We start from the raw sequence: 24,687 nt of genomic DNA, 5'->3' as shown, positions 1-24,687 counted from the left end.
TGACGGCCCTGCTCGGCTGGACGCGGAGAAGCTCCCTGATCATCAAGTGGGAGCGTTCATTGGCTAACTTTCAGACTCTGGGCAAGCTCTTGGCTTTGGGTTTTGAAGACGTGGGCGATGACCCACAACGGTAGAAGGGAAACTCAGTGCAGAATATCCGAAGGTTGTGGGGATGTGGAGGGTGCTAGAATTGCCAGGTGGGACTTGGATGGTAATAGGCTGCATGACAAAAGGGAGACTGGCCGAGGGAGGGTGAGGTGCCGGAAGTCCTTCCAGAGCCGGTTTGTTCTTACTAGAAGCCTTTTGTATCCCGTCAATAGCTGGTGTTTACCTGAATAAATTTAGTATGATTTTCCTTCTACGTAGATGCTGTGCTCTGTCTTTTCTCTAACAGTTATTTAACGTTTGGATTTTTACCCCAGTCTGCCTTGGTCCAAAGTAACATTCACATTTGAAAATCAGACTTTTAACTCTGTGGTTAATTATTTTTCACCTAGAGTTAAGTGGTTTTTTTTTTTTTTGTATTTGTAAATGAAAACAAACTGTGTATTCATCAACTTTCCAGTAAAAACAGCACTTCGAATCAAGCTGTAGCCTGCATTTAAATCTGCCTGAGATGGATGCGAAGTTATCAAGAAGGAACATCCAGGTTAAAAGTGCTTTGAGAGCAAATAGCACGACGTGTAGAATGACCTGTAGGTAGACTGTTGGAGCAGGATTGCCCTTGAAGATCATGAAAGTAAATCCTGAAAGCTTTGTCAGTGAGCCTGAAGTTTCCCAGTTTGAAAGAAAATTCTCTGGTTGAGAGCTGCTCCCTCTTTAGGATTGCGAACATCTTTGTAGTTCTTGTGGGTAGCTGTGTTATACTTGCTAAGCCATTAATTTCTTTGAGAGCTCCCACTGCCCTGATATTTTCAGCACTCCACTTTTTCTGGTCATTGCATTGATGAAGTCTTTTGAGCAGCATTTTGGGAAAGTTCTTGGTAAACTGATTGAAAGTATGCTTCCCCTTCCACCTGAAATACTTTGATAGTTTTTATAGTTGGGAAGTAAAATGTGAGGTGAGTTTACATGCTAGAACACAGCAGTGAAGGAAGTTTTAGAGCTTCTATAGGAAATGGTTTTGGAAATATTATTATCATTATTATTGTTCTTTACAATCTTAACACTGGGCTGGGAATCAGGAAGACAGGCCCCAAGTGTTAGCGGTGTGCTTGAAGCAGCTAGCTGCAGACCCCTGGTAGGCTCCCTTGTCTGTGCAGTCAGTTTTCCCTCTACTAGATCCTTTCCACAATCAGGGCTTTGTGTTGTGGTAGGGACCCTCTGTTGTGTAGTTGAGCATGCATGGGAATTGTTTTACAATGTTTAAAACTGAGAAAACCTTCTTGGTTAAGGTGTGTGTACATATATGTAAAATTTTTGTAATTTTGTCTTTGTCCTCTGAGTATACACTTGTAAAAAAAAAAAAGAAGTAAATTAAATGCATTTGAATGTAATTAAAGTAGTAGCATAAACCAAAACAGCTTCAGGCAAACCTTAACCCTGGCATACATAAACTACATAATAGGTTAGGCTGAGCACAGTCTTCAAGTACAGAAGATACAAAATCCTCTTAAAGGCCATAGGGGCTAAATTGTTAAATTCATTTTTCTACATTTCAGGGAACGCGATAAATCCTTAGACCCAAGGAAGTCAGTTTTTTATTACTGTTCTGTAGTTTATTTTTGGCATACGTTCACAGGTGTGCCTATGGCTCTATTCTTAATCCTTTTCCTTTGGGATGGTTCCAAGAGCAGTACAAATTTGTAACTGTAATTTAGCTCTTTAATTTTTTTTCTGTGCTGCACTGGAATTATGTTTTATCTTATGTCCACACTGGATCCTCAGGATGGATCCAGTGAGGATTTTGAAGCAAGCATAATTCTGACTTCTTTTAGAATTAATTTACCTATTAAATAAAATGGAAAGGATTCACCTTTTATTTGACTTTCTCTGAGGCTAACATTTCAATATAAACTGATAAATGCTATGAGCATTATTATTCAGACAGCCACATTCGACCTGTATGACAATAACAGCAAGCTGACAGTGCAACAAGAGAACAGATACATTGTATTTTTTAGGGAAAAAAATTCATTGAAAATTGGTTTATTTTTTGGAAAACAGAGCCCAGCGTGGATGTAGCACCTCTTTGGCCCATGTTGATTTGATTCTTGGGATCATCTGTATTAAGAAAACTACTATTGTAACCGCTCAGCATTTTGTCAGAAAATTTGAAAGCTAAGAAAATGACAATGACAGGAAGCATTTAGACTGGTGGTTGGGATGCTGGTTGCAGTGCCTGTATCCCATATTGGCAGGAAGTTTCTGGTTCTGGCTCCTCACTCCAGCTTTGTAGACCTTGAGGGTTACCATGATGGCTTCTGTACTTAGTTTCCACCCACATAGGAAATGTGGATTGATTTCCTGTCCTTTGTAGGTATCTGGGGAGTGAACTGGCAGATGGGAGCTCACTCTGCCTCTCAAACACAAAAAGAGCAAACAAATTTAATCAGATGTGTGTAGCTTGAAGTACACTAAAGAGTAAGTAGGGCTGTCCCTGATTAAAGAATAAGCAGAAGCAGCAATAAACAATAAGCAGGCTGTCCCAAGTAGATTTTTGGCTACCAATAGGAGACTGAAGACTTTTGAACAGTTGAAGACAAATGAGAAACTCATCCTAAGTGCCATGTTAGGTGCATAGTATACGCTGGTTTATCAGGACCAAAAAGTAAATGCCTGGTATCACCAGGCATTTACTGACTTAATCAGATTGAGCAGGCAGTTAATAAACTGTTACAGAAGTCTTTCTAAACACCAGTTACTTTGCTTTTGGGTCTCTCACATGGGTGTAGGGACCCAAGGACTGTTGACCCTCTGCTGCTTTCCCAGGCCATGAACTGAATTGAAAATGGAGCAGCTAGAACTCCATGGTATGCTAGAGCTGTAGGCAGAGGCTTAGGCTACTAAGCCTAGATTCTGGCCTGTAATATTTTTATGTTTTTTTTTTTGGGGGGGGGGCAAGGCTCAGTGTTCTTCATATTAATTATTTAATTGAGAATAAACGTCTACATCTAATAAATAAACATGATTACCTGTTGTGAATTTAAGTCATTACTAAAGTAATTTTTTGTGACAGTAAGTACCTGAAAACAAGAAATGCAGAACAAAAAAGAATGAAAAGGTGAATGTCAAGAATAGTCAGAGCTACCTAAAATTGTTTTGTAGTGTTTAACATTTTGGAGAACAGTTGTTTGGTATCTAGTAGTGGATCTCAACTTGTTTTTCTTTCCGGTATGTATATGAAATATGTTTCCATTAATAACTGTAACTCAAGTTATTGGTAGTAATTCTCATTTGAGAAGGATGGGTATTTTTTTAGTAGGACATAAAAAAAGGTAAGAGAAAAGCATTTTAAAAAATGTATATTCATTTGAGAGGGAGAGAATTTGGCAGAGAAAGTTCCCATTCCCAGATTCGTTCCCTCAAATGCCTACAGGGGTCGAGGTGTAGCATAACTGGGAACTTGATCTACATCTCAAATGCGGATGTAAGATCATTGCTTGAACCATCACCTGCCTCCCAGTGTCTGCATTATTGGGAAGCTATAGTCGAGATTTAGAGTCATGAATGCAACCTAGGTACTTAGTTGTGGGACACAGGTGTGCTAATCGCTATCTTAACTGCTAGGCCAAATGCCTGCAAGGAAAAGATGTTTTATTACATCTGAAAAACTGATGACTTTTGGGACTGCTGTGGCTCACAGGCTAATCCTCTGCCTGTCAGCACTGCGGTCCCGAATGTGTGCTGCTTCATGTCCTGGCTGCTCCACTTCCAGTCCACCTTCCTGCTAATGACCTGGCAAAGCTGCAGAGGATAGTGCACAGCCTTGGGCCCCTGCACCCATGTGGGATGCCGAGAAGCTCCTGCCTGGCTTCCAGGTTTGGATAGGTTCAGCTGTTGCTATTGGGACTGTGTGAGGAGTGAACCAGTGGATAAAATATCTTTCTCTGTCTCTCTTTTTGCAAAAATCTGTCTTTCAAATGCAAATAAGTACCTTTTTTTTTTAAAGAAACATATTTGAGGGTGTAGTGATGATTTCCACCAAGAAATTGGTTCTAAGAGCTGATGCTTTGTGCTAAACAGCTCTGATTTGAGCTTTAAAACACATTCTTGGTCTGACTCTATCTTTTACAGCATCAGCATTACTACTTTCCAGAATGTTTGGTGGCTATGAATCAATAGAAGCCTACGAAGATGAACTTTATCGTGAAGAGTCATCCAGTGAGCTGAGCATTGACAGTGAGGTGGAATTTCAGCTGTACAGTCAGGTTCACTATGCCCAAGGCCTTGGTAATTCCAGCACGGAGGAAGTACAGAAAGAAAAGGACTCTGGGAATTCTGAATCACTGAGTAACCAACCAGATCAGAAGAATTTAATTGTCCTTTCTGATAGTGAAGTCATTCAGCTATCAGATGGGTCAGAGGTCATCACTTTGTCTGATGAAGACAGTATATATAGATGTAAAAGAAAGAATGTTAGAGGCCAAGCACAAGAAAAGACCCGTGGTTCTCTTCTGGCTTGTGAATTGGCTGGCAAGAAATGCAGGCGGAATATCCAGGCGTTAAACCCTGAACAGAGGTCAGATGGGATCCAAGACGTCATGGTGATAGAAGTCAGTTCAAGTGAGGAGGAAGAGAGCCTCATTTCCGAAAGTGATAATGTGGAAAGCTGGATGCTGCTGGGATGTGAAGTGGATGACAAAGATGACGGTATCCTTCTCAACCTTGTAGGATGTGAAAACTCCGTTACTGAAGGTTAGTATCATGTTTAATAAGGAGGGAGGTTTGCTTTTTCAGTGTGAAAGACCAGTAGGGTCTGTTACATGCTCTCTGTAATTCCTCACCCCTTGGTCTTGTGTTTTGGCTTGCTTTTCGTCAGACTGTTTTAGCTGTGGGTTGGCTATTGGTGGTCTTTATGATCATTCAGATGTACCAAAGTCACTCTGTTGCTTCTGGAAGCAGATTCATAGCTGCTTTCAAGCTGTTTGGCTAGAGCCAGTTCTCCACCTGAAGTCCTAGTTGCTGCTTCTGTCCTTGATACCACAGGTGAGTACTCCACCTACTTTGAATGTTGTCCCTGTGCTTTTATTTGCCCAACTCTTTGGAATTGCCTGTTTTTAAGAGTGATTTGCTTATTCAGAAGTTAGCCAGGTAGCAAGGATTGGGAATGTTTGGTACATAGAAGATGTGAAATTAGCTCTGATTTTAGGTACTCTGAAGGCATAAGACAGGTAAATGTGAAGAGCTGTAAGTCTAGGGCAGATTGTAGGAGGGAATACAAATTCTGCAGGCTATATTGTTGAAGATTTAAATTTTGATGCTAATCTGTATTATCTCTAGTCATGTCTTAATGGTTAATTAAGTAAAAAGTTTCTTTGTTTTTATTTCCCTCCCTTTTTGCCCAATGCTTAGTGTCTTACAGTGGTTTTCTAAATGGTGTTCTTTTCTCTCTGCCCTGCACACTGTTGTTAAATTAGTAGCCTTGAAATGCATTTTTATTCATGTTACTTTACTGCTATTCCACAACCTTCAGCAGTACCCCGCTGTCCTCAGGAAATAGTGATACTGATTATAAATTGTAGATCATGCCTGGATCCCCAGAGACCAACTTTTTTTCCTCTTTTTAAATTTATTTGAGAGGCAGGGAGAGAGAACATGCCCATCCACTGGCTTACTCCAAATGTGGTGGCTTGGGCAAGGCTGGGCTGAAGCCAAGAGCCTGAATATTAGCCAAGTATCCGATGCCAGAGACAGGAAGCCAGTTACTTGAGCCATCACTGCTGCTTCCAGCTATCTGTTGACTGGAGTCTGGATGCAAAGTCTGTAATTGAACCCAGGCACCCTGATGAGAGATGTGGGCATCTTAACCGCAAGGACACACCCTGCTCAGGTGAACTGTTTCTTAAAGGAGCCAGGTAAGAAGCATGTTATGCTTTCAGGACCATAGGATCTCTTAACTATTCAACTCTGCCTTTGTAGGAAAGCAGCAAAAGAAAAGGAGTGTACCTGTTCTGGTAAAACCTTGTGCTAGTTCAGGCTGTAGTTGAATGATTCTGAGTTATGTGACAGCAAAAGAAAGAAAACAGAGCAGTAGTATTTAGGGCAAAGAGCAGAATCAGTTTTTGTCTGAATAGGGAAGCTCTGATATGGTAGAAGGGAAGAAACTGTAACAACTAACATATTTATAAATATATATATGTACACATACACCACTGCCCCTGGCCGTGATGATGTTATTTTGAATTTATGGTTCAGCATATTTTGTCATAGTTCCAGAGCAGTGGTGTAGCTGATGAATGCCTGCGGTGGCTCCTGATACTTTCATGGTGACAACCTCCTTAAGTTTAGAATAATTTTTGAGAGTAGACGTTTCAGGTGCCTGTGTCCCACATCGATGTGCCTGAGTTTTAGCCCTCACTGTGGCTCCTGGCTCCAGCTACTTGCTGATGCAGACCTTGGCAGGCAGAGGTGTTGGCTCTAGTAATTGGTTTCCTGCCACCCACATGGCTCTGGCTCTGGGAAATGACATTTGGGAAGTGAACCAGTGGATGGAAATTTTCTCTTGCTGTCGTCTCTCTGGCTCTCAAATAAATAAGTAGTTTTTTAAAAAACAACCCAATACTTTGTGAAATTGCCACATAAGATCATAGTTACTTTTTTTGGTATTTGTTAATTGAGAAAATGTATATCAATTTAAAATGACTGCTCAGTACTCTACTATGTGACTTTCTGTTGTAACTAAAACATTGACAGCACATTTGAAACACGGTAATACATGTATGTGAGAGAAATTTTCTGTAATGTATGCTACTGGGTGTCCATGGTAATAACTAATTCTTCTTCCTCTCAGGAGTCTGAAGCTCACAGGTTGGAAAACATTTTAAAAAAAAGGGGGGGGCCCTGCATGATAGTGTAGTGGTTAACATCCTCGCCTTGCATGTCCAGGATCCCATATGGTCGCCGGTTCTAATCCCGGCGGCCCAGCTTCTCATCCAGCGCCCTGCTTGTGGCCTGGGAAAGCAGTTGAGGATGGCCCAAGGCCTTGGGACCTTGTACCCGCTTGGGAGACCCAGAAGACCTCCTGGCTCCTGGCTTCGGATTGGCTCAGCTCCAGCTGTTGCGGTCACTTGGGGAGTGAACCATCGAAGGGAAGATCTTCCTCTCTGTCTCTCCTCCTCTTTGTAACTCTGCCTTTCAATAAAAATAAATAAATATTAAAAAAAAATAGTAGTCAGTGAAAAATTAAAATAGGATGAACTTGTAATGAACTTACGTTGAAAGATTCCATACATTTTTTCAGTAATACTTGTTAGCTTGGAGCAAAATGAGAGAAACCAAGTTATTCAAGGTGAGCTGTAATGTAGTAGCAGGTTAAAATAAGTAATTAACCTCTTCTTTTTCTAAATGCCTTCCCCTGAGATCATGTATTATTTCATTAACTGAGTCTATATATATGATGATCAAATTAGCATCTCTTTTTTTAGCTTTTTTTTTGTGGGGGGAGCCAGACAGAGAGATGGAGAGAAAGAAAAATCTTGCATTTGCTGGTTCACTCTCCGTGAGACCTGATAGAGCTGAGGCAACCTGAAATCAGGAGGCAGGAGCTTCTTCTGGGTCTTCCATGTGGGTGCAGGATCCCAAGGATTTGTGCTGTCTTCTACTGCTGTCCCAGGTCACAAGCAGGGAGCTGGATGGAAAATGGGGCACCTAGGACACAAACTGGCACCCATATGGGATCCTGGTGCATGTAAGGTGAGGATTTGACCTCTAGGCTATTGTGCTGGGACCTAGCTTTTTTTTTTTTTTTTTTTTTTTAGTAGTTTTATTGTTGTTTAGTGCTGCTTTGAGTCTGCTGTCTATGAATTACCAGATTTGATCTTGATAGGCTATATTGTACTTTTTTCTCACTCTTTTTATGGTCCTGAAAGATTTCTCTGCACTCCCTCCACATTACAGGTTAACATAGCGTATTGAGGGTATAGTAGGTTTTACAGATTTTCAATGTAGATCTTAAGTATTCTGACATTAATTGTTGGTTTATAGATTATATCGCATTATCTTATTGTATTGGATACAGGTTGTTAGAGATTGCACTAATATTACAATATACAGGTACTATCTTCCAAGTTGTCATCTTTTCATCTCAGATTAAGGCAAACATGTGGTATTTAACCTTTTGGGATTGGTTCACTAGCTATTTTCTTAAATTCAGGTTCCCTGTGTTATCTTTTTGAATGTTTTCTCAAGTATATGAACTATTTCATAGTGAACTTGCTGAAAAGAAAGCTTATTATTTTTTCTTTGAAGCCAACTCTTACTGTTGGTTTAGATATCTGTTGAAATGCTGGGAATAGCAAAAATACATAGGTTGGTAAAAACATGATCTAGGTGTTCAGTGAGGAAGTTGGAACTGTGTTGTGACTGTGAAAAACTATGATGATGAAAAAGTGGAGAGGCTGATTTAACTGGACTTCTAGAGGAATAAGAATGATGGTGGATGATGGACATGTTTGGTGGTGTGTTTGGGGTATGGCCATTCTCTTTTCTCTTGAAGAGCTGGGAGCCAGTTGCAAAGGATAATGTTTCATGAGAGAGGTTACTAGTACATGGCATTGTTGGCAAAAGACGGATTTTACTGAGAGCGGTGAGATGTAAAGGAGTTTCATATGCTAACATTTTACTGTGTATGTTTTGGATCATGGAAGGAAAAGCAGTGTTAGCCATGTAGTGTGGGGAACCTAAGTAAAAGCATGGAAAGATACTTAAAATTGAAGATTTGGAGAGCACTTGGTGGGCCAGGATGCTTTAGCTATGTTTTTTAAAAAAGATTTATTTATTCTTATTGGAAAAATTTATAGAGAGGAGAGACAGACAGATCTTCCATCCACTGGTTCACAGTCCAAGTGTGCAGTGGCCAGAGTTGAGCCGAAAAGACTATCCTCCATTGCTTTTCCAGGGCACAGTAGGGAATTAGATGGAAAGTGGAGCACCCTGGACACCAACTGGTGCTTGTATGGGATCCCAGTGATTGTCAGATGAGGGCTGCAGCCACTAGGCTACTGTGCTGGGCTCTATAGCTGAGTTGTAAAGGATGTGTGGTAGGGAGATGAGAGGTTGACTTTGGAATCTGAGGATTTAGGCGAAGGACATAGTTTATGTCAAGCACAACAGCATGAAAAGCACACAGTGAGTTCATGAATGTAGTTTTCTCAGTCTGATTGATAATGTGATGCTGCAGTGAGGGTGTTTATAAGTGAAGTGAGGACACTATGTCCTCGTTTATTAAAGACCTTTCTGTGTCCATCTTAAAGAATTATCCCGTGAATGCTGAACCTTTTGAAGGATTTTAAGTTGGTGAGTAACATGTTCACATTTTTATTTTGAAAAATGTTTGGTGACTTTGGAGATTGGATTGTAGAATTAGCAATTTTCAAGGTAAGATGGATAGGTTAGTTTTTTTTAAGTAAGCTGGGAGGAACTAGATGTGAGAAGTACAAGTTCACGTGGGAATATGAACATAACCTTGAAATCTGTTGGATGAGACAGGTGTAGGAAGGAGTTAATTGTGACTTCAAAGAAATAAACCTGGAGCCACACAGAAGAGCAGGTTAACTGGGAGCTCACTCCTAATAGAATTGGGATTTCTCATGGCGAAATGAAATTTTCTAAAAATATTAATTTTATTTATTTATGTGAAAGGCAGAGGTACAGACAGAGGAGGCAAGGCAGAAGGACAGATTTTTCATCTGCTGGTTCACTTCTCAAGAGGGATCAAGAGCCAGAGCTGGGCCAGGCCAAAGTCAGGAAGGAGCCCAGAGCGTTTTCAGCATCTCTCACGTGGGTAGAAGGGACCCCAAGCACTTGGGGCTATATTCTGCTGCTTCTCAGGCACATTCTTAGGGAGCTAAATTGGAAATAGAGCATGGTTCTGGAACTGCTGCTCACATGGAATTCTGGCATTGCAGGCAGAGGCTTAACCTGATTGACCGCAATGCCAGCCCCCCAAAATGAAGTTTGATAGAGAGGTAGGGAGGATGGAGTGAGGGACAGCTAAGTCATGTGGAAATTAGGAGTCTGGAAGAAAGGGAGTGGGAGACTTAGTCTGTTATGTTTGCAGGATTAAAATAAAGTAGATAATAAAGAGTATATATTTCTGTGAAAGTAGGTTTTAGTATTTTATGTTACACATACAAAAGGAAGTTTGTTTCTAGTTGAACTACATTTTTTGAGAGGGTATTTGTATTTAGGTGAGATTCAGGTTAACATAAAATTGAGTATTTTAACGTGCTCTACTTGGTAACATGTAATACATTCGCAGTATTGTAAACTAATCTCTGTGTTGTTTCAAAGCATTTGTATTCATCTAAAGATCTCTTTCCTTTGGAAAAATCATTATAGTTTCTTTTTTTCTCCAGGCCGTTAACAACTACTGTTCTGATTTTTGTCATGTATTTTTCTATTTTGGATGTTTCTTGTAAGGAGAATCACTGAGTGATCTTTTATGTCTGGCTTCTTTGACCTAACATAATGTTTTGGAAGTTATGTACATTATAGCATATGTTAATACTCAATTATTTTTTTGGAATAATATTGTGCTGATCAATACACCACATTTTGCTTATGCATTCATCTGTAGATATTTGGGTTTTGTCCACTTTTTGGCTGTTGTGAATAGCGTTGCTATATTTGTGTACAAGTCTTTAATAACTATTATTATTATTTATTTTGATGATCTTTACATAGTTGATTAGGGCACAAACAGTCAGGGGCTACAGGAAAGTAGAGAAGATCATTGTGGGAAAAAACAATCTCTTTTTTCCTTCCTGTATCTGGGGGAAGGGGCGAGATAAAGTGAGAAGCCACACTCAGTCTCTCAGCCATCCTAGGGTCCCCAGTGTGGGCGTGCCCAGAGGGTCCTGCTCAAGTGATTTCGATAGTTCAGCAGTTCTGAATTGCTGCCAGTCTCGCCTTTCCAAGCACGATGAAATCTCTTCAGAATCCACTGGCTGACATAGTCGACTTTAGAGTCTCTGTTTGCCCAGATTTTCACTGCCAATGCTTGGCTGGGGTAGTTAATCAATTTGTACTGTCCTCTGTCCTGGTACCGGGTGTCCTCTGCAGGCTTTAATGTACTGCCATATCCTCCATGTTGTGCACAAGTCTTTAAATACCCATTTTGGTTCTTTCAGGTGTATACTTGTAATGAATTTACTAGTAATTTTGTTTAATTTTTTGAGGAGCCTCCAAGCTATTTCCCCCAGTGGCTATTCCATTTTACATTCCCATCAGTCATGTATGATGGTTCTAGTTAACTGCAATATTTTTTTTTTTTTAGGTTGCATTTATTGATATGAAAAGTGAGGGAGGAGAGGGAAAGGAAGTGAGAGAAAGACAATTTAAGAGAGAAAGAGAGATAGAGATGCCTTTCATCTTCTGGTTTACTCACATTATGGCTGCAGTGGCCTCACCTAGAAAGCCAGGAGCCAGGAATTTCATCTGGGTTTTCCAGGGGAATGCAGGGACGCAAGCATTTGCTGCTTTCCCAGACATGTTATCAGGGAGCTGAATCGGACGTGGAGCAGTCAGGACAGGAACCTGTCACCCATTTGGCATGCTGCTCGTCACAAGTGGCAGCTTACCCTCCTGTACCACTGTGCTGGCTCCTGACTGTGGTGGTTTTTTTTTTTTTTTTTTTTTTTGCAGTGACCTGTCATAATGGATGTTTCTGTGTTTGATTTGAAGGTGGATCCTTCATTATTTCATACAGTTCTTTCTCCTAGTGTGTTAAGGTTGTTGCAGTTCATATAGGCTTGCAGTTTTCTAGAATAGCCTTTTTTTTTTTTACCCTGAATTGTCTATATCTGTTTTCATATTTGTATTTTTTCAAAAGAAACTGATTCATTCTTGCAGTTAGGGATTCCTTCAAAGTTTGTGTGTATAAATGTGTACCACTTTCTGCAACATTAAGATGTTGGCACAAATGTAAGTAGCTCCAGACATTTGTGTGTGCCTGTGTATAATGCCACTTATTTTTACTCTGCTTTTAGGATTTTTGTTTTTATTTTGTTGTTTAGGACAATTGTAAAATGTCTGAAATTCTTTGGATTAACTTGCTTGAATTCTTATTACTTGTTAGGGCATATCCTCTGTTTTGATTCCTTTATCTGTTATACTTGTTTCTTTTAAACTAATAAGCAGTATATTCATATTCAGTACTGATGCCTATTCAGTATTTAAGTGTCTTAGTCATTAATCATTACCCTCTTAATAAGTAGATCTGGCTTAGGTAATACTCTTTAGAGGTTTTTTTCATGTTAGTGGACTGTGTGGAGATTGTGTTGTACTTTTGAAATGCTGGATTGCTAAACAGCCTTGACAGCTCTTTTGTATATATCCCTCTCCTGTTGACAGCTCCTCAGATTATGGTGTATTTGAAACATTAATTTGATATGAGAAAAAATTATAAGCCATTTGATGGCAAATCTTTTCCATGCTTATGAACATTCTTACAGTATTTGGAGAAATTTGACGTGTGTTGCTATTTTTCCAATCAATTGCTAAATCTTCAAACATGTATTGAACATCTATTCTGTATAGACTCAATAATATTGAAGATTTGAAGTGGTAAAAGACATAGTTTAACCTAAAGTGACTTAGTGTTGTATTAAAAAGAAAAAGTAGGTCCGGCAGCGTGGCCTAGCGGCTTAAGTCGTCGCTTTGAATGCCCCGGGATCCCATATGGGCGCCGGTTCTAATCCCGGCAGCCCCACTTCCCATCCAGCTCCCTGCTTGTGGCCTGGGAAGGCAGTCGAGGATGGCCCAATGCATTGGGACCCTGCACCCGCGTGGGAGACCTGGAAGAGGTTCCTGGTTCCCGGCATTGGATCAGCACAGCACCAGCCGTTGCGGCTCACTTGGGGAGTGAATCATCGGATGGGAGATCTTCCTCTCTGTCTCTCCTCCTCTGTGTATATCTGACTTTGTAATAAAATGAGTAAATCTTAAAAAAAAAAAGATAAAGTAAGTGAAATAATACATGGAAATCTCTTCTTTACCATGAGAGTTAAATCTGTCAGAGTCCTGGTGATGAATGTGGTTGAAAACATCTTTTGAGAAAAGGATAATGGTAAATTTGAAATAATACGTGAGCCTGTGAAAGATTGTGTTATATATATATATATATATATTTTTTGAATGTACTGTTAGAAAGTTTATGGTAATGAATGCAGCATACTTGCTGCTCTGTAGAAACTTCAGGCTCTCCCTCTTTAGTTTTATCTTTTTTTGGAAGATTTATTTTATTGCAAAGTCAGATATATATATAGAGAGGAGAAGGGACAGAGAGGAAGATCTTCCATCTGATGATTTGCTCCCGAAGTGACCACAATGACCAGAGCTGCACTGATCTGAAGTCAGGAGCTAAGAGCTCTTCTGGTTCTCCCACGTGGGTGCAGGGTTCAAAGGCTTTGGGTTGTTCTTGACTGCTTTCCCAGGCCACAAGCAGGGAGTTGGATGGGAAGTGGAACTGGCAGGATGAGAATTGGTGCCCATATGGGATCCCGGTGCGTTCAAGGCAAGGTTTTGAGCTGCTAGGCCACTGCTCCCTTCCCCCCTCTTCAGTTTTAATGGTGTGCTTATACATTTATGTCACTTTTTTTTCCTTTTTTTTTCTTTTTAAAGATTTATTTATTTTTATTGGAAAGTCAGATATACAGAGAGAAGGAGAGACAAGGACAAAGATACTGGATCTGCTGTATCACCCCACAGGTGGCCTCAACAGCTGAAACTGAGCCGAAACGAAGCCAGGAGCTTCTTCCAGGTCTCCCACGTGGGTGCAGGGACCCAAGCCTTTGGGGCATCCTTGACTGTTTTTGCAGGCTACAAGCAGAGAGCTTGATGGGAAGTTGGGCTGCTGGGACATGAATGAGCGCCATATGGGATCCCAGCTCGTGTAAGGTGAGGACTTTAGTCATTAGGCTACTGAGCTGGGCTTTCTGTTCCTTCTTTTGGGGGTAAGATTGGTTGTCTCCCAGCTCTGCCCCAGGTGTTGTGGTCTTTTGGGCATGAACTAGTTGCAATTGTATTGAAGACACCAAGTTCTCTCACTGACCAGTTAATGAAAGAATTACTGAAAGTATGTTTTAACCAGGACTGTTCAAAGTAGAGCTTGCTGTAGAACACAGCTTGGGCTCATCAAGCTTATATTCTTTTATGAAATCTTTTATCACAGGAAAGGAACAGATTTTGATAGCATGGAAACAATAATAAACTTTGCTTCCCATATCTCCTCAAATTGTTTGGAAGGTATTTTCCCTCACTTTTTGTGTTCATTGGCTTAATTTCAGTTAAGTATTGCTGCTTGAGATTTCTCCTAGCCTGATAGGTCTTAAGAGTAGATTTCTTTAAAAAAAAAAAAGTAGGTTTCTGTTTCATACATTCTCATCAATGTGTAACTTAGTTTTTCCTGATGATTGAAAAATAGTGATGGGTTAGTGACTAAATCCTTACCTTGCATGCTCAGGATCCCATTTAGGTGCCAGTTCGTGTTCTAGCCGTTCCTGGCTGCTCCACTTCCCATCCAGCCTGCTGCTTGTGGTCTGGGAAAGCAAAGGAGGATGGCTCAAGCCTTGCGACCCTGCACCCATGTGGGAGATCTGGAAGAAGCGCCTGTTTTCTGGCGTTGGATTGGCTCATCTCTGACTGTTGGGGCCATTTGGGGAGTGAACCAGTGGACAGAAGATCTTCCTCTCTCTAGCTCCTCCGTGTAAATATTTTATTCCAATACAAATAAATAAATCTTAAAAGAAAATAGCCACATGCCAAAGTGCAAATAATCAAGAGCATTGGAAACTTCCTAATGTTTTTAGCTCTTGCGAGCTTGTATTATTTCAGTTCTTAAGGCTGTTTTTGAACTGTGTCTCAAGTTGTAGCATATTACCTTATACTTAATAAAAAGATGGCTGTTTAATTATCATAATGACTCATGGTGTGTTACTCTTGCATTGTGAAGTTGTCAAAGGGACAGAAGAAATAAAAATGTTCATTTTCAAGTACTTGTGAATAGAGTGTAGTTTGTTGCCTTTGTGGTCATTGTTCAGTAGCCTAAAAATCTTACTAGAGACCCTGGAAGTGACAGGGCAGCGTTTGGTTGTATTTGTACAATGTTTTGGAATGTTGATACTGTAAATTGCTAATTTGTGTAATTTCGCTGTAAGTTAGCAAGTTAGTACATGTTCATCCAAAGTCAAGTTATGATTTTTATTTAAATTTATGTACAGTAGCTTTTGTCTTCGGTGGTGTTACAATTCTCTTATTTTTGCATTTCTTTTTTAAGACAATAAATCCATTGAAAACTGCTTAGTAAAAAAATACCATGAAAAAATTTTATTTAACTAATGGCTTATTATAGTTGTCACTAAAATATTACTAACCTTATCTGTGTGTTTATGTATTTTTTGGAATGGAGAAGCAAAATCTAGATTGGCAGCATTTTTTTATTCTTGTCAGAAAAACTTGAAACATGTCCTTTGCCATGAAGTGTATTTCCATGTAGTTTTTTTCTTAGCTGTTGTTTTCTAAATAAAATATTCTATTACATATAGTGATCACTTGTCTACAAAATAAGTATAATTTGTACAGTATATATTTTTATGGTCAAAAGATAAATTTGATATGAACCAGATATAAAAAGATAACACTTAATCCTTTTTCCTTCTTAAAGAGTAAAGGCTATTCAGATAATCAAGATGTTCCTTAGTAAGAGATCCGGTTCTTTAAAAATTTGTGTTTAATATAAAAGTAATTTATTAATCTCTTGATCACTTAATATTAATGTTTACTGATAAAATGAAAGTATTAGCTCTCCTTGAAATATTTTTTATCTCTCAAAGGCATTTTTTATCTTTTATTGTAAATTGAAGGTATTGTCATTTTTGTATTTTTGGAAGTTTGTTTACTTCCAGATTTTTATTGATTATGCTAATAATGAAGAGATAAACAATTGAATTGTGTACCCACCATGTAGAAGATCACATTTCTTTTTAAATTAGGCAAATATGTTTAATAATATAATTGAGTAGATTTGACTTTACTTGATAATGTGATCTAAAGGCATTAGCTCTGGATGCAGATGTATTTGTAGGAATAAAAAATTTTATAATCGTGTGGATTCCATATGTAAATACAATATAATAACAGATTATTGTAATGTGGAGCTTGTCTTATAAACATGACATTGACTTCTATAACAAATTCTTACCCTAGAATTTCAGCTTTTTTCATGGTTTTAACAATTGGTTCACAAGTGATCTTGAATCATATGTGCTTTTCTTATCTTTCTCAATATGTTTTAGGGAAGCTGACAAATCTCTGATAGCCAAGAGCATTTGTACTTTCCCCTTTGTTTTTGCTTGCCTCTGTAGTTAATTTACAGCTGCATTAAGGTGAAAGAATAGCTGTTAAGTAGCTTAAAACTACTTATTAAAGGAAAATGTTTTTGTTGACAATTCGTTTGATTTGAGTATATCAATTTGATGGTGTCTTGTGAGTTACCTACTCTAGGCAGAAAAGCACCAGCTCTAGAAAAAAACTTTGAATACTACTTCTGTCTTTGTATGAATGAGAACCTCAAAAGATCTAGGATATAGATTGGATAGGACTGATGAAAGAGACTGTTGTAGTAGATTATGCTTGGGTAAGTGAGGAATTTAGGATAGAAGGTAACATGGTAAATATACTTAAGGGAAGAGGTTAAATTTGAAGAGAAGATGTGCAGCCACATTAATCCCAAAGTTATTTCTTACACTGTATTAAGCATTTTTTCACTGTTAAATGGTCTGATGTAAACATAAATTAACTTTTGTCAGTTTAATTAAGAACTAGCAATGTATTCCACTTTTAAGAAGTTCTTTATCAATAAGCTTTCATTGTACTAGTAAGAACTTGAAAGATGATCTCTATTTTGTTCTTCACTCAATACCCTCTACTCTAGCTCTTTAGGTTTGCTTTAAAAAAGGATATGTGTATCATGAGAGTAAATACAAATTTGCTGTGATGTATGCTGTTTAGTGTGTGTGTGTGCGTGTGTGTGAGAGAAAGAGAAAGAGAAGTACTTTCTTAATTAAGTTCAAAACACTGTATTTCAGTGTTTCTGAATAGGCAAATTATTGTTAAAAATCCATGGAATTTTAAGTTGTAGAATATTTGTCTTTGTTCTTAAAATCGTTTCTTTTAAATATTTATATTTTTCTATTTGAAATGTTGTTTGGGAAATTTTCTTTACTAACAGAATAACAAGGAATGTCATGATTATATTACAGATCATCTAAATTTGAAACTGCTGATTCATTAAACTAAATTTTACATGGGGGGATCTTTAAAATTCATAGGGAATATAACTGAAAAGGAAGGATTTATATATACATATATACATACATATGTTTGACGGGGAAATTAGCATCTTTTACTTTGATTTTTGAAGTGCCTTGTAGTTCGTCACAGGGTGGTCAGGGGTCTTGTGTTTAGTTTGAATGGAGGTGCCACCACTTCGATTAATGTCAACAGCAAAAGGTCTTTTCGTTTTGTTAGTTTTTCGAAGTTTTCTTTAAAGCTGTTTAAACATAGAAGCAGATCTGTGGAGGGTCTGAAACAATATTTAGCAATGAAAATCCTTTGTTACCTTTGTTTTACGCGCACATCAATCCATATTTTGATTGAATTAAAATTTGAGCCTTATACTATGGATATAGTTACTTCTTATTTTTAAAAATCGACAAAATAATGAAGTTTGTTTGAAAATTCGAAAGATGTGTAGTTGTATACTTGCATCCTCAGCGGCCCCTTTTTATCTGTGCAGATTTCCCTGCCTATTGTGGCCGTTTGCTTTAATTTAAATTTCCTATGGCTTTGGGTTGCAGACTTGGTTTTCTGCAAGAGTGCCCATGCTTACATGGCCATATATTCTGGGTGACTTCTTCACTTTTTCTTTTTTATTATTTTTGTTGATTACTAACGGGAAAGAGGATTTTTTTGTTTGTTAAAAAAAAGCCTGATTCTTGGTTTTGATCCTTCTTCCTTAGCCTATCTATTTGTGTTGTTTTGGAGATTTGGAAGCATTATTGGGTAGTGCTTAGATCCTTGGGGACTAGAGAGAAAATAACTGATTTTGTCTTTGGTTTTTGTTTTCTTAATAACAGTAGCAGTTTAATTTTTGAGTCATTAAGAAGCTCAAAAGATGTTAACTTTATGCATGAAATTGGTGAAGATTATTAATCTTGAAAATTTCCATTCATGGTCATTTTACTGTTGCAGTAAAAATGTTATAGTTGAACCAAGTTAATGTTAGGAATACTAATTAGCAGTAAGTGGTACTACTGTAAATTTTGAATTGGAATATTATGTGTTAAAAAGATATCCATAAGAAATCAGTCATAATCTGATATGTAATTTCTCATATCAAATTTTCGTAGCCCATAGTGTATATATATCCATGTAAACATATGAATATATATTTAATTGGGGAAGTAGTGATTTTACTTTGACCAGTTCTTAGAAGTTTGCTTCTTCTTAGAAATCCTGCTTATTTTTCAGATGTAAAGAATTAAGTATGTAACAGCTTTGTGTTCCTACTAAATGTGAAGTTTGGAGAGGTGCTGTGGCAGTTTAAATGCTGAATGATAGTTTACTTTCGCAAGGAAAAAGTTGAGACCTCTAGTTCCAGATTCACTTAGAATTTTAAAAATTAATATCTGAAGGTTTAAAATGTCAGTGCAATCAGAGATACTTATGCTTTGCAACTGTTCTTTGAGGGAAGAATCATACAGTAACATATTAAACTGAGTTTTATGTTAATTAGACTAATATAAAATAATGAAAATCTTAAATTATAATACATTGCTAATCTACCAGGAAAAATGATACTATACTGTTAATTTTCAGGCATAAAATTTCTAGTATTGATAGGAAAAATGTAATTTTGGCACTTTATAATTTTGGGTATTTTGTTTAGTCGTTTGTACGACATGGCAATGAGATCTAAAACGCTGTTTGTAGATGTTTGTTAAGTACAGTGGGAAATTGGATAAGGGCAAATCTTTCTGTGCCTGATAGAGTTTTTTGGGGGGATTAGTTCTGTTAGAATATGTATTGAATTACAGAATTTGAGATAATCGGAATGAAACAAAAAATGAAATTTATTTTCTTAATTTTAATGTTTTCTAGTTACTCTGTTTTATATTTGGGTTTCTATACAATGACTTCTCAAGAAACAATTTATTTTAAAATCAGACTCCCAAATAAAAATGTATTCATAGTCTAATTAGCTGTTGTTTGTTGATGGCAATTTAAATAATCTGTTGAATTTCTGCTGTTTGATCATAGTGGTATAGTTTGTAAAATTGTAAGTTGGTAAAAATTATTTTACCTAATGTAAGTAGTATTTGAAAAGATACAAGATTATGTTTGATGCTTAAATATAATTATTGAGAAATGCAGTTAACTCTAAAATATATTTCTAGTATTGAGCACATCAAAGTAGGGTATAAGTTTTAATGTGAAAAGTGATTCGATTGTAAAAGCATGCAACTTTAAAAATAATAAGGAATCTGTTAACACTCTTTACTGTGAGTGTTTGAAATGTTATCTGAAGGTTCATAGCATGGATTTTATTGTGTGCGATCTTAGTGGCAGAGCACTGGAGAGCTGAGCTTGAAATTTATTAGGGAAAGAAACTGGTAAAATGTTTTTCATGCCATTAAAAAACTTCAGACACTTGTCAGACAACTTTTTTTTTAAGGTCATGATTGCATGATGCCTGTTCCAGTCTTTATTTGAAATTCCTGTTTTGTAGGATTTCTTTTCTGTCCTCCCTTTTTGTTTTCCTTTTTCCGTAGTGGGTTATTCAGTTTTAAAACATGACATGAGCTCACAGATAACAAGGATAGTAACTATTAAAGTATAATGGAAATGCTTATATTCATGATTTTTCTTAGTGCAGAAAATGTTGTCAAGGTAAGACAGGGTAAACTTTGGTGTTTAAAACTGTACAGCTTTCGATGGTTTTCTGTTCAGAAAAAGCGTGCTCTGAGTTGGAGCTTTAAATTGGGGGGTTTGTAAAATATTTTGCAGTTCTGTTATTGTTTGGTGCTTTATGTTTCAGTGATCCAGTTGATTGTTGGCATGTTGTGAAAATATTTTGAATGTCAGGGAAAATAGAAGGTGAAGAATACAAGGGGAAGCAAGGCTAGAAGGGGACTGCCCTAAACTGTGGCCACCTGACAGGAGGGGATATCTTTGCCACTACAGACTTTCAAGACAAACAGTGCTTAAAATTTTTTTTCTGAGTGTAAATTTTGATGCATTTTGCAAAGTTTGCAATAAGCATTAAGATTTTACTGCCAGTTTTTATCCTAAATTAATCTAATCCTTTGTAAGTTGGCAAAACAATGGCTTTAAATGAATTACTCAGTGACCTGCTCCGTTCAGTATATTTCTTTGATTATAGTATTTAATTTTATTAATACGAGCAACTAAAATTATGAGTTTAAAAAATTACTTTGATATCTTGCTGTAGAGACCACTTGTAATTAAAATATACACTGGTGTTTAGTAATAATTTGGTTTCCTAATGTAAAGACATCTGCTAGATTCCAGTGTTCTGAAAATTTTGACCTTTTATTTTTAAATATGGATGTAAATTAACTATAGCTATATATTTTAATTTTTGGAATTTGAGGCAAATACATAATGTGCTAGTGGTTTACTTGCTTAAATTTTCAGTGATTTGATTTTGAGAACTGGGAATAAGGTTTGGGATTTTATTTTAGTTAACAAGTAATACTTAAAGGTTGCAATACTAATGCTAGAGAAATATTGCCAAATATAACAAGTTCATATCCATAATTATTTTCAATAACTAGTTAAGAAAGTGTTAAGTGGTAATTACTTTTGATGGAAGTGAGAAATTATGTTTTGAATGGGCTTAAATGAAAATTAAATACTTTTAGACAGATAATTGGACATTGTTATTTCTGGACTCAATCATAAAAATAAGCAAAACATTATCAAGTAATTAAATATATTTTAATTCTGTAGTCTTGTTGAAAATTGTGTCATGATTAATCTAGAACGATTTATACACAAGATTTTTCTTTGAAGTTTGATTCATATTTTTGTGTTTTTTCTCAGTTTTAATCTTTTAATAAATTTGGATAAGTTCATTTTCATTTTAAAAATTTATTTTTGGTAATAGGATAAATTTTCACTTTTCACATTTCATTCATTTGTGGTATTTTATCATCCAGCTGTTCCTAGTTTGTTGTTCCTTCATATGTTTGTGTTGTGAGGTATGGACTAGTATATATGACAGCGTATATGACCATTTCTAATTTGACTTGTTACTGTAAAGAAGGCCAACAAGTGCGTGTGATTAGCCCACCCCTTCTGGAGCAGTTGAAAACAGGCCTCAGAAGACTCAAAGGAATTCTTTTAACTCTTAGCAGGGCCACGGGGTCAATGTCAGATTTAGTCATGCTGTTATTTTAGCCCAGTGGTCCAGAGAGATGACTGAAAAGTGAGTCTTTTATTTCTTTTTTTGTGTGGTTATTAACAGGATTAAATGTAAGCCATTGTGTACTTAGTACCAATTAGTTTCTCATCTGAGAGGTTCATTATGATTTTTTGTCAGCTTTCATCTTGTAATATTTGTTTCATTGTTTGATTAGTTAAGGTTCTGAATGGACTGAAGAAAAGTTTATAGCAATGCTTTTAAATTCATGGAGAACTTTAATAAGCAGTTGACTTTTTCACATGTATAGAGCTTGATTTGAAAATGCACCATAATGAAAACTGGTATGGAAGACGATGAGTTAAGTAGGTTGTTGAGTTCTTTTTCCCTATTGTATTTTTCCTTGGTGTTAAAAAATATACTATTTTTAAAATATATATATTTTAGAAGTATATTCAGATTGTTTTACATCATTCTTAAAATGATGTTCAGTTTGCTGTGTATGTGATTATTGTTCAGAGTACTGAAAAACTCAAATTTAAAAATTTCTGATTTCTGAGTTAGAGACATAGAGCTGTTAAGAACAGAGCATAAGAATTCTAGAATATAGTTGTCATGTGTAAACAAACCTTAATTTAAAAGAAAGGAGCCAGAAGGTTGATTCCTTATATCTTTAAATAGGTAAAAATGCAAAATCTTGTGAATTCAGAAAATAGGAGTATATACAATTTTTAAGTTACTTATTAAATTGGTGGCTGCTTTACAACGTCAACCAAAAAATTTTCTTTGGAATGAAATGTTTTGAGTAACATTCATTACTTAATACATTGATAAGCCCGAGGAAGATTCTGGAAAGAAATGATTTGAGGTATTAATCTCAGGTGAAAGCAAAGGATGTAACTCCAAAATAAAATGTAAGAGTCATTTTACCAGTAGGCAATTATAAGGACAGTAGGTCTTACATCTTGTTTCTGAATGGTATATAACCTATGTGTGTTCACCTGTAACAGAGTTTGCCTGTAACCTGATTCACATTTGACATTAGTTATTTTTAAACATTAGAAATTATATATATATATTTAAGCAAGTATAATTACTGTTTTAATTTACTCTTTAAGAAGAATTATTTTCTCCTCGATTAGTATACTGCAATCAAACTATATCATACTACTAAGTCTTTTGTTTTCTGCCAGTTTGGTGGGTTTTTTTTGACATCTAGATTACTTTATTATAGAATTGGTCATTCAGGATTTCATGACCCAATAATTATGAAGCATTTAGATTTGGTCATACACTTTCTTCAGCCTGATCCTCCTGCCCCATTGGCTTCACGCATAGATAATGGGTGGTCCTTCCATTTTTACTATTTGTGTATCCAATTTTCTGATGAACAGATTTGTTTAAAGTTTATATAATGTTTTCCCAATTTAAGTTTGAAAAAGACTCTCCAAGTAAAAAACCTTATTTTTGACCTTGGGTAATTATACCTATAGTACTATTTACAGCCGTGTCTCCCTTTACTTATTCTGCCCCTTTTAATTTGAAAAGAACTTAGATCTTCCAAGTGAAAAATCTTATTTTCACCATATGGTATGCCTGCTTTATTATTGTCTAGCTATGTCTCTGTTTACTTTACTTACCCCGCCTTCTTTTTGAAAACTAGCCTATGTGGTACCTATATTTTCAAGTAACAAGAAGCATTTAAGAAGCTATTTCCTCATGTATTTTGATGTTCATGAGATAGGAAAGTAGGCTTTTTTTTTGTGTGTGTGTGAGAGAAAAATGCAGTTTTTAACCACTTGGGATTTTCTCAAGATCTTTGGGAAAAGATCTAATTTTGAAAAGGGTGGGTTTTTAAAATTAAAAGCCCCTGCATTTGACTTATTGGGATTTGACGTAAGGATCTCGTAAGAATGTTATGTTGAAAATGTGACAGTATCATATGGTCATACAATTTAATATAATTTTTAAAAGTTTAGAGAATATTAACTAACTTTTTCTTGCAGTTCAGGCAATGTTAAGTATGTGATAGAATTAAATCCAGAATTCAGTCAGTGACTGTGATTTCCTTAGTTTGTTTCTTTGACATCGCTCAAAAAAATATTGTGAACAGCTGGTGATTGTGTCAATTTAATAAATAATCAACTGTAATTGTTTTTCCATTAATTTTTCTTTCAATTATGTGGGTTCTTGGGATGATAAGCATTGTAATATTGCTGAGAAAGTTTCATCTTGTAAAAACTACATTTATTTAAGGCTTTGTTTTTATGTCTAATTACGTGAGGCCTAACATACAGCCAAGTCAGTTTTTTTTTTTTTTCAGCAATGTCTAAATTTGGCTAATGTGGAGAGATACAGGTTTTTTCCTCTTATTTATTCCATAAGAATAGAAAGGGAAGGAGGAAAAACACTCCAAGCAAATACCTCAATAAGGTAAATGAAAGTTGATTGAAGACTAAGTAGAATATAGAGATCCATTATTTCAGTTGGCTGGCTTTATTTTATATCCAGAGCTTTAACATTTTGGGCTTTTATATTTCTTGAAATGCAAATGACTTTTCTTTTATAAAAGGCATAGCAGTTATGTTAGGATTAACAATAAGACCAATCTAGGAGAAATTAAGCAGTTCTTAAAGATAAATAATAATTGACTTAAGAAATGAAGTTTAAAAATAACCTCGCATAGTGCTTTTTATTAATTTCTTTTAAAAAATCACCAAAATTTGAGTATATAATAACTGTGGATTGAGTTTTTCTCTAAAAATAGATTTTTAGCTCAAACTCAACATTTATAGCATTTAAACAAACAGTTATTTTAACTTACTGTACTTCATGAGTTCTACTTATTTTTCTTGGTGCTTTGCTTGAAGGATACCATATACATAAGAGTCATTTACATGCGGTGATTTTGTTGGTTCATCCAGGCCTGTTTTACTGTATAAATATCTAGATTTAAAAAACTAACTCACTCAGATAATACTTTATTGACATTATATTTATTATACATATGTACATAGTTCCTAATTGGAGTTTAAGAATGAATTCTTGCCTTTCTTAGAGATGCTCTGTAAGAGCATTAATGC

The 24,687-nt window shown here is 36.4% G+C and overlaps 1 protein-coding gene across 4 annotated transcripts in view; it reads left to right on the top strand.

Moving 5' to 3' along the window:
* ZCCHC7 (zinc finger CCHC-type containing 7) overlaps nucleotides 1–24,687 on the top strand; it is a 222,629-nt gene that overhangs the window by 834 nt on the left and 197,108 nt on the right. For all 4 annotated transcript variants that reach the window (XM_058672248.1, XM_058672246.1, XM_004581188.4 and 1 more), the window contains exon 2: nucleotides 4,237–4,857. In XM_058672248.1, the coding sequence (XP_058528231.1) occupies nucleotides 4,260–4,857 (598 nt within the window). In that variant the 5' untranslated portion in view covers nucleotides 4,237–4,259. The remainder of the gene's footprint in view (nucleotides 1–4,236; nucleotides 4,858–24,687) is intronic.

This window comes from Ochotona princeps, chromosome 14 (genome assembly GCF_030435755.1).
Source record: "Ochotona princeps isolate mOchPri1 chromosome 14, mOchPri1.hap1, whole genome shotgun sequence".
Classification (NCBI taxonomy): Eukaryota; Metazoa; Chordata; class Mammalia; order Lagomorpha; family Ochotonidae; genus Ochotona; species Ochotona princeps.
Note: the sequence above shows the minus strand (reverse complement) of the source record. Positions and strands in the feature narration are given on the sequence as shown.